General features: G+C 41.3%; 1 protein-coding gene across 1 annotated transcript in view; it reads left to right on the forward strand.

The window, feature by feature from the left end:
- pear1 (platelet endothelial aggregation receptor 1) overlaps positions 1 to 9,327 on the forward strand; it is a 58,606-nt gene extending 49,279 nt beyond the window's left edge. Inside the window, exons 14-23 of the mRNA XM_080747407.1 lie at positions 120 to 272; positions 1,476 to 1,607; positions 2,040 to 2,171; positions 2,424 to 2,549; positions 4,053 to 4,271; positions 4,824 to 4,933; positions 5,572 to 5,698; positions 6,062 to 6,124; positions 6,437 to 6,631; positions 8,557 to 9,327. Coding sequence (XP_080603533.1) covers positions 120 to 272; positions 1,476 to 1,607; positions 2,040 to 2,171; positions 2,424 to 2,549; positions 4,053 to 4,271; positions 4,824 to 4,933; positions 5,572 to 5,698; positions 6,062 to 6,124; positions 6,437 to 6,631; positions 8,557 to 8,702 — 1,403 coding nt within the window. The 3' untranslated portion in view covers positions 8,703 to 9,327. The remainder of the gene's footprint in view (positions 1 to 119; positions 273 to 1,475; positions 1,608 to 2,039; positions 2,172 to 2,423; positions 2,550 to 4,052; positions 4,272 to 4,823; positions 4,934 to 5,571; positions 5,699 to 6,061; positions 6,125 to 6,436; positions 6,632 to 8,556) is intronic.
- The last annotated feature ends 1,968 nt before the right edge of the window (positions 9,328 to 11,295 follow it).

Raw genomic sequence — 11,295 nt, forward strand, 5'->3', positions numbered from 1 at the left:
TCCATTTGTACACTGTCAAAGTTAAGAGGACAACTTCAAATTTCAAAGTTTGAGAACCAGTGGGTTAAATGATCTCATTCTGGGATGGGAATTGAACCATGCCTCTGTGCTCTCTCCAGGTGCCCGCTGCAGTGAGCCGTGTCACGAGGGCCTGTGGGGGCGCCACTGCAACCAGACCTGTTCCAAACGCTGCCCCAACAGTGACACATGTCTAAGGGACACGGGCGTCTGTGTCTGCCGCCCGGGCTACTGGGGAGCCGCCTGCCAGAACAGTGAGTGTCATGATGCACTGATTTAGATCCCATCAGACTGTTGGATGCTCTGTTGATTGTAGCTGTGGTATTCTGAGCTGGAGGGCCTGGATATATATGTCACGGTTAGATAGAGAAAGCGGTCGCCACAACAACGTCCTCCAGGCGGAGCCGCTCGATTGTCCACGACATTGCAAGCGGCGCGAAGGCCAGCGGACCTTGGTCGGCCAGCGCCGGCCGCGCGAGTTACGAAGCCGTGGTGAATGCAATCGTTATATTTATGCCCAGGCCGTAAGGCCTGGGCAAGCTAGGCTAGGCTAGGCTAGTAAATAAAGAAAGAGAGTCGCAAACGAGTGACGTCAGCGCCTTCACTAGTGAATGGCTGTCGTCGCCATCTGGTGGTGATTGGTGTGTGGTGAACGACAAAACAAGCGCTCTTACCACAGTCTAACCGAGTTACCCAAACTAACCGTAACATATATACTGTACACATTGTGTATGTGTGGATATATGTATACAAAGTGTCAGTATATTACTGTAGTAAGCCTTGCCGAGCCATGAGGCCCATAGGGCAGGAGTCTATCTCCTGTTTATGTAGAGTGAGGCAGCATGATGTGCAAGTACACCCCCTAGACATGACGCCAATATGTCGCAGGGACTTACTCCCAACCCAATCCTTGATGCTGAGTGCCAAGCAGGGAGGCACTGACTGGGTCCTATTTTTTGTCTTTTGTATGACCCAGCTAGGGATCAAACCCCGACGTCCCCGTCTCATGATGGACACTCTAACCACAAGGCCACTGAGCTGGTCAAATATTATAACTCTACTATGCTTTATCTTCTATCACTAGTAGCGGTAGTGAAAAAGGTATTCCCATTTTACAATGTGTCGCATAGCGACGCATTGTGATTGTAGGATTGTAGATCGTGTACATCTAAAAAAGTAACAACTATAACGTTTTCAAATAATTGTAGTGGAGTAAAAGTACAATATTTGCTTCTGAGATGTAGTGGAGTAGAAGTGAAAGTACTGAAAACTGAACTCCAGTAAAGTAAAAAATAAAATATAAAATCTGTTTTTAAGTACATTACTTGAGTAAATGTTCTTAGTTACTTTTCACCAATGTTTAGTAGTAACCCACAACACTGAGAAGAAATAGTAAAAGCTGAACAAAGTGTCCTAATCTCTCTCTCTCTCTCTCTCTCTCTCTCTCTACCACCCAGAATGCAGAGCTGGTATGTATGGGGAGCAGTGCGGCATGTCCTGCCCATCCTGCGGCCAGTCCTACCGCTGTCATCATGTGACTGGAGAGTGTGATTGTCTTCCTGGTTACACAGGACCCAACTGTGATCAAGGTCAGCATTAACACCAGCGACACAATTACTTTGACTGGAAATCAGCCTCGTGTAGATTAGAGCCCGGCCTGGATGGAAGAGCCCAACGCACGAGAAGAATCAGATTCACCTTTATTGTCACTACACAGTTTTGCAGGCACATTTTTTTCTGTAAAAGCTTTGTACAATCATTTGTAGTTTTCAGGAATAGAAAATGATAGAATATTAAATAAATGGTCCTGAAATGAGTGGAAAATATTATAGTGACAGGTATGTATGTATATGTTTTTAGTTTTTACAAAAATCTATGTTAATTATGATACAGTGATTATGCTTTGCAGCACTAGCATGAACACCCACAAAGACACTAGTTATGATTACCATGGTATTGCAAATCGCTGAACAAGTAATTATGCTAATGCATTTTAACTGTTGAATGTGATTCATTTGCAGCTTGTCCGGCGGGTTACTATGGTAGGCAGTGTTCCGAGGTGTGCATTAATTGTGCCAACAACTCCACGTGTAACCACAGAGATGGTCACTGCGAATGTCTACCGGGCTGGACAGCACCCGACTGCTCAATACGTGAGTCGGACATGTTCACACAAAGCTGAAATACATGTAGATGGTGTACGGTACCTGACCGTTAATTATGGGAATGTTTTCAATGGGAGCAGGTACTGTTGGAAACAGTGTTATTCACAGTAAAAAAAAGTAACCTTTGAGTATTAAAGTGGTGGGAGTGGGGCGGATGCACAGATGACATATATTTGTAATACAATATAAAATACTATAAATTAACTATACTGGGGTTTTATCTTGTACTGTATTCCACAGCCTGTAATCCTGGCAGGTTTGGCCCGTACTGCGGCCAGACCTGTTCGTGCCCGGCCAACTTTGATTGTAACCGCTACACTGGAGAGTGTGTATGTGGGAGTGAACAAGAAGATGACTGCAAACAAGGTGTGGACAGCAGCATGATTAACATACTGCATACTCACAGAGTTGATTTAACACATAATATCTTTGTCACCGGAAGCTCCCAAATTCAATTCAAAATCAGTATTGTTTTGTATTGCCAGGTATGTTTGCATAAATGAGGAATTTGAGGTTGTAATGCACCAACGCCAACCTACACTGCGTAGTAGTGTAGTTTAACAGCAGTAATGAATAAGTAACTTATTTGCAAGATGCTTGAAACTTGGTACATTACAATATATACACTATAGAGGATGGTATAGCAACATGGGTAGATAAATATGAATTATTATGCATGCTGAAAGTGTACACAGTTTAGTAGCTACACATTCTGCATTACACTTGTATGAGTAAGTAATTTCATTATTGCACTCTCTTTGAGTACACATCTATTGTACAGAAGGTAGCAGCATAACCAGTATATCCACATGCAGTAGGAGCATTTACATTCATATAATGTCAATAGTATGCATTTTATACAATCAATCTTATTGTTTAGGGTAGGGGTGACAGTCCCAGAGATGCATCTGTGGGCTTGTTTATGGGGGGAAAGCTGTTAAAGATGGCCGAGAAGTGGTTCTGTCCGTACCCACCTTACCGACACCGACATTTTTGAGCCGGGCTGAAAATGTAAAAAAAAGGGAAAAAATGGAAAAAAAAGGGAAAAAAAAGAAAATCGCCATCATCTCTGGAACGGAAGGTCCAATCTGCTCAGTTCAAAGCGTGTTGGATGCATGACTTGCATTGTCACACATACAGTAGTGTCACTCTTTCGAGTTTTCGGGCCTAAAATGATGATAATTGTTCAGGTCGGGCCAGTAGGCCCCAGTTAGGGCCGGGCCTTAATGTTCAGGCCCGTTGAGAACTCTAGTTCTAATCCCATACAGATCCACATGGTGACGGCTGTAGCTCACTGGGTAGAGAGGCTGTCTGCTAATCAGAAGGTCAACATCATGGCAAAGTGTCCCTAAGCACCACTAACAGCTACCCCTGAGCGCCTCTGAGCAGCCATCAACTGAAACTGAATTTAATAAAGCTCTACCTTCTTCTTCACATAGCAGCATTGTTACGACCCGGGCTAGAGGTCAGCAGGTGTAACACAAAAAATATGGACTCCCTCCTTCCCACTCCCCCAAACACAGTGATTTATTGTAGAGTTTGAAACAGGGGTAAGTTACCTCAGGTGGGCCCCTGGTCCTGGACATAAACTCCTAAACAAAAGAAAACCCTATTCTTACCTATACCATCTGACCTAATATAGCCTAAACTAAACAACAGGGAAGAAACTGATAACTAAAGTGATAAGAAAGGCCACCCACCGCTACACTACCAAGGCTTTACACTAACCTAGCACTGGCAAACACAGAGGACTGGTGTGGTCAGAGGCTGGTCAGGAGGATGTCATCTGTAGAATTGGAGACAGCCAGCTATATAGTAGAATTCTCGTCCTCTGTCCACTCACAATGCTGTGTTTTTCCCATTCAACAGACTCAACAGAGTTGTCAGGCAGCGTGATGGTGCCTCTTCCCCCCAGCGAGAGGGAGTCGTGGGGGGCCATCGCTGGCATCGTGGTGCTGGTTTTCCTGGTGGTCCTGCTGCTGGCGTTGCTGCTGCTCTACCGCCGCAGACAGAAAGACAAGCAGAACAACGCGCCTACAGTCTCCTTCTCCACCACGCGTACAGTCAACTCTGAATATGCCGTCCCAGGTAGGAGAATGTACTGACTGTACAACACAAGGTCCCAAAATAAGATATCATATATATGTTTTTGATAATGTGATTGTTGCCATCAAGGTAATTCAGGCAAAGATTGGTGATGCTAAATGAAAAAAACCTCTCAATATCTTGTGATTGTAAGGCTACATTTATGCCGATAAAACAATGATTCAGTTATTCACACCATTAAGCTTGAATTAATGTAGCATTTTTGTTTTTCTCACATTCCTTTACAGTGAATGATTCCATGAAAATGGAATCCATGATCAACAACAGCAAAACTACATAAAACATCTATTCATAAACTCCACACAGCTCAGTATAATCTGTTTCCAGTCATATCCTCAGTACTTCCAAAACAAAACATTTTCTCTCAGCCTTTACTATTAAAACACTTGGGATAAACACGCATGAACATTTTTGAGTATAGCTTTTAGTATAGTTTAGCTGTCTTAGAACTCCTATTTTTCCTTGTGACTACAAGTGACTACACATTGTTCTAATCAAAACTAACATGATTCTGTATATCTGCTTGGTTTTCAGATGTTCCTCACAGTTACCACCACTACTACTCCAATCCCAGCTACCACACTCTTTCCCAGAACAGACCTCCACTACCACACCTCCCCAACAACCACGACCGTGCCATCAAGGCAAGTGCCAAGGCAACATCTGTAAAAATAAAAAGCTAAATGGCAGAAAATCTAGTTAGGTTGGAATGGACGTGGGTTGTTGTGACAAGATACTTCATACTACACTTTTGGTGATAACCCACTCACTGCGGTGGTTGGAAAACTACAACATGATGTCAATGAGCTGCGGTGATAACCGCTCACCCTGACACATCTCTCTGCTTTTATTAACTGACATAAAGGACGTCACCGTGACTATGAGCGCCTATAGTATCAAAATCACCTTTTAGCTTAAAATGTTTTCACCTAAAAGGTGAAATGGTGCTCACCTAAAGTGGAGTATGCAGTGCACCCGCCTTAATTGGTACAGCAATTTGCAAGATCAGCTGTGCACAGTCAGACACAGACGTGCAAACAAACTGGGCTGAAAACATAATGTCCGCTTCCCGGCCTTCTGGGCCTGTCAGAGATAATTGCTGTTTATTGGCCGAATCTAACAAATTGAAACAAAACGTAACTGTAATTGCTGACTGGGGTTAGTTATAAAGTCATTACAGTCATGTCATTGCTGTGGGCTCCCTCACCATGCTGCAATCAATAGAATTTATTATTCTGGATAATGCTATGTTGATTGAGTGTTTATTGTGTCTGTCCAACAGAACACAAACAACCAGCTCTTCTGTAGTGTGAAGAACACAGAGCGAGAGCGGCGGGGTCTGTTTGGAGTTGAGAGCAACGCCACTCTGCCTGCAGACTGGAAACACCACGAGGCCCGAAAAGATCAAGGTCAGGCTCAGAAACTTTCCCACTGTTTAACTGGAAAACGGTAACATCTGTCATGTTATGGTGTAACAGAACATCACATGCAAAACTGCAACATCTTTCACATTATCGTGGAAAGGTAAATTATCATATTTCAGACAATCATGTACCCAGAAAAGAGACCCAAAACCATAGACTGTATAAGCCCAAAACATGAAGAAAACAATGAGACCATTATTGAAAACAGCTAAAAGATTGTAGCGTTCACCCACCTCCATGCCTTCACCTGGCATTGATTTTCTATGTCTCCAGGACAGACTATCTGCTTTTTATTAGTTAGCCATAAAAGAAAATTAAGATGCCTGTTTTTTCTTTTAATCTTTACAGGAGCTTTTGGAATCGATCGCAGTTACAGCTACAGTGCCAGCCTTGGGAAATATTACAACAAAGGTACCGGTAGTTTATTACCTTGCTTCCACCTTTCTGTTTGTAATTACTACTAAACTGTTAGACCGTTGAGTTTTCTTTTAACCATTTCAGAAATGTCATTTTCAACTTCAGAATTTAACAAATAAAGCAACAGAAAAGGAAAAAGAAACATTATGAAAGACAATTCCACCTATATTGTATTGTCATAGTTTGGCTTTTGTATTCTGTTGATCAGAACTGTTACAAATGACCATTTTGATGAGCAATTATGTTGGCCTTCCATTAGCTACGGTGTTGTAAATAAACTCTCATCCGTTGCACCTTCATGAGCAGAGCTGAAGGACACTGCGGCTGCCAGCAGCAGCTCTCTGAACAGTGAGAACCCATACGCTACCATCAAAGACCTGCCTGGCCTGCCCTTCTGCCCAGCGGAGTGCAGCTACATGGAGATGAAGTCAGCCATGCCCAGAGATAGAGCTTACACCGAGATCAGCCCCCCGCCATTCCACACTGCCACTTTGCGCAGGGGTGAGGGAAACTTTACTTTGTATTTCCATCCCATCCTCATGTCATGATATTCAGGAAAAGCATGTGTTCCGTATTCAATTCATGACTACTTTGTCCTCATCTCAAAACCCAATCACTAATCACTACTATAAATACCCCTTTAAAATACAGTAACTTGATGATTATACTCAATCACATTACAACTTTATTGGCATTAGAAATTGTTTGGGAAATGAATACCAGCAACAAGCAAATGTATGTATTAAATGTATATAATTTGAGAACCAGATCATTGGGCGCTGATTGTAGCCGAACAAACTTGACAAAAATGTTCTCTTTTGTATCACTGGCTTGAAATATATGTATGCCCTGATTGCCCTCTAATCAGATGATAGTAGTTACCCTCCTGTGTTTTAATTTTATAAAAGATTTGTATTCTCTTGAATAGGTCATGGAGTAAATGTCATATACTACTTATAGAAACATTGGTCTGAATCAAAACATTCTGCTATGATAATGACAAACTGTGTACTGCCGTTTAACATGGTCTCTAAGTGCCCTATACAAATTGCTTGTGTGCAAGGTTTGGCAGATGAGAAGGATGGGTTTCCTCACAGCATGTCTGAATGAATGAATGGGCATCTTTGTTTACATGGAAGTGAGGAAAGGTTGTTTTGAAGGGAAAGGGAAGAGCAGAGAACAGGAAACCAGAGAGAGTTGGGAAGTCCCATAGTATGGCAGGTTAGAAATATCATACCCATAACAATACACTAATACCTGAGGGGGTTCCAGGGGGTCTAAAGCAGAAATTGTCAATATAGCATCAAAATCAGTTTAACCACTTTAACCCTATGTTATACTTTGGCCCGTGAGAGGGGCCTGATGTGACAGAGCCTGACATCCCCGTGACAGGGCTGACAGGCCCTGCCATGATACTGACCTGATGCTGCCATAATACTGTCATGATACTTACATGATACTGACCTGATACTGACCTGATACTAACACGATACTGACATGATACTGCTATGATACTGACCTGATGCTGCCATGACGCTGACTTGATGCTGCCATGATACTGACATGATACTGCTATGATACTGACCTGATGCTGCCATGATACTGCCATGACGCTGACTTGATGCTGCCATGATACTGACATGATACTGACATGACACTGACATGATACTGCCATGATACTGCCATGATACTGCCATGATACTGACCTGATACTGACCTGATACTGACATACTGACCTGATACTGCCATGATACTGACCTGATACTGACATGATACTGACCTGATACTGACATGATACTGCCATGATACTGACCTGATACTGCCATGATACTGCCATGATACTGACCTGATACTGACCTGATACTGATACTGACATGATACTGACATGATACTGACATGATACTGACCTGATACTGACCTGATACTGCCATGATACTGCCATGATACTAACATGACATACTAACATGATACTGGCTATGATACTGACATGGTACTGACCATTATACTGACATGACAGTGTGATTAGACCCCTCTGCCTCACGTTGAGATCCAATCTCAACCTCGCATAACACACTGCTGAATTCAATGATTGACCAATCAGAACCAAGCCCAAGTTGTGTAATAAGCACATTTCTAAACTGATCTTTCATGTGGGCATGAAGTAGATATTAAGATGCAGTAAAATACATTACAAGATGTACCCCATGTACAGTAGGATAAGTGTGTGTGTGTGTGTGTGTGTGTGTGTGTGTGTGTGTGTGTGTGTGTGTGTGTGTGTGTGTGTGCGCGCTAAATACGATGACCATAGTAATGCATAGAAGGAAGTATAACACTATGCTTTTAGAAATAGCAACGTAAAAAAATATAAAAAGGGTACAAATGTCTACATTTAAATTAATATATGGTTTTCTTTTACTGTTTTCTAGAGCGTCAGAGTTCTGTTGGTCATGCCCCGGACCAGGACATGCAGAACCACTACGATCTCCCCGTCAACAGCCACATTCCTGGACACTACGACCTGCCTCCTGTCCGTCGACCACCCTCCCCATCCCGCAGGAGAATGGCCCAATGACATGTACATCAATTATTGTAGATCACACTTGGTGTTATACTTTTAAAAAGAGAGTTACGGATCAGAACCCCACCCAGGCTCATAGACCACCCACAAACAATGGAGGAGTACCCACAGATGGAACGATTTGTTCCCTTTTAACCCTGTTGTGTGAACACTGCCCCCTGGTGGATCGAAATGGTACTTGCCTCACCATGACAGACTTGCGATCCAGTCCTTGGAGCCAACACAGAGCTGTGCTGGGATGGGATTGGATGGACTGTGGCAGCGCCACTGGTTCTTTGTGGACAAAAGGAAGGACACGTTTACCAAAAATTGCTTGCATTTCACTGCCGTCTGATGAATATTTTGTCCAGAGTCAGAAATAACACTAACCCCAAACAACAATTTAAAATATAGACATAAATGTTTGGAAGTTTTGCCCTTATGCAAATGGTAAAACCATTTTTCAGGAACATCATGAATGTAATTGTACTATGCCAAACAACACTTGAAGATTCTCATGGCTTTTGTATTTAGCAGATAATGTAACTGGCACCTTAATGTTGTTTCCCGCCCCCCTCTTTTTGTTTTGTGAATGACTGCTTTAAGCCAAAGATTCTGTTGTAATTACAGTTCATGAACATGCCCATGTAAGAAAAGCAACTTTCAAGGTGTTTTTAAATGGTCTTAAGGACTTTATGTGCAGTAGATCCTTTTCTTACTATGCCCACATATTTTGAATGTAACCCCAACCCTCTTGTGTATATAATGTAAATAAAAATGGCAGCACTTTTCAAGAATTGCTTTACGTAATTGAATCTTAAAAAAGCTTAATATCGCCAGGAAAACAATTACAAAGAAACCATCACTGGGAAAAGAATTTTAATTGGCATTATCCTTGGAAAGAGAAAGCGCAAATCAACATTCATTGATTTCAAAGGTTTTCCACAATGGTATTTGGCCCACTTCAAAACAAAGGTTAAACTTCACATTAATTGTTTACAAGTTGAAATCCTTTTCAGTGACCATTTTGAAGCCAATTAAATTCTAAAGCCTTGGAGGGTGAGTTTAGGATTCTAAGCACAATGGCACATCCAGGGTTTCATTTTATTTTGTAGGCTACTTGCAGTCAAACTCTGGTCTAAATTAGTAAAGCACATGGAAGAGAAACACATTTATACCCATTTAGTTTCAAATGTCTACAATTTACACTTCCTACAGCTTACTGACAGTTCACAATCTTAAGTCATTAAGAAAATCTTAATAACTTGCCAACAAATGCTAGGGTCTTTGATGATACTCAAAGCCTTCAGGTGGGCTTTGGAAAATCCTGAACTCACCCTCAAATAACCTTTTCAAGTGAGACTTTTCATCACTCAGTGCACATAATAAGCTATTAGACTTTTAATGAGCACTGTGAATACAGACAACCATGAAGTTATGCAAATACAGGTATGCAATATAATTATCAATCTCATTATCTCAAAGCAGAAACAACTAAACATAATTGGCAATTTCTGCCCCGTCTCTACAAAAGAGTAAAAAAATAATCTATTTTGGCAGTAATATTTTGCAAGTACAATAGCATAGGAATATTGCAAGCACAAGTACAATACAAAAATATTGCAAAAAACGTATCAAGTACTCAAAAAAAGATGTCAATACTCAAAATACTCTGGAGTACAAACGATTCAAGCTGCCACACTAAAATACAAGTCTACCTGCTGTGCATAACTGGTGGTGAGGCTGTCAATAAAAAGCTGCCCTTTATAGGCCAAAGTGAAAAAGAAAACATCCCTACACCCTCATGTCCCAAAAGCATGCCTGAGGACTTGCAAAGCTGGTAAACCCTTAGAAAACGTAAAAAGAAAAGCCCTTCTGACCAGCTTTTAGGAGAGAAGTCAAGTGCACAACTTACAGTCATAAGACTGCGATACAAAGCATGTGAGCAAAAAAAACAACAACATTTTAAGTGCCAATAACCTTGTCTGTCGTTTAAAACAGGGTGTATTAATAAGGCACTTTGGCATTTGTATAACTGGTGCATGTATCAGTTATTACAATTATTACTGAGGAAACTCCCATTGCACAATGGAATTTGATGCAAATAGAGCTCTACAGCTACCGTATACAAACAATATTGAATAAATGTAGAAATCTAATATAAATATGGGAAAGAAATTTGTTGACTGATCAGTTCAGTTGCACACAGCCTGGCACTGTCATTGAAACAAAACATCTTTGTATTGGAATTATGACAGAAAACAAAAAGTACATCCAGCTAAGACTAAAGCCTAATTTATGCTTCTGCAAAAAGTGTCATAAATTAGTCTTAAGACTCATTACCCTCAATCTGCAATGCATCATCAAATATATTCAGCAAGAAAACATGACAAATCAATTTCTTTTCACCAACATTCCAAAACACGGCATCATAATCAAAGAGCTTTGTTATAAGAGAGAATCCTTTTTCTTTCCTTTTCATTATTCTACAATAAATTGAAATAAAAAATGATGAGGCGTGTATGCTTAAGGCACAAGTGAAAGGTAAGTGTGAAAAAGGGGTTTGGCTTGGAAGAGGACACACCTGCCAAATGTCTTGGCCTTAAAC

Source organism: Nannobrachium achirus (assembly GCF_963921795.1).
Source record: "Nannobrachium achirus genome assembly, chromosome: 2".
In the NCBI taxonomy this organism is placed as follows: Eukaryota; Metazoa; Chordata; class Actinopteri; order Myctophiformes; family Myctophidae; genus Nannobrachium; species Nannobrachium achirus.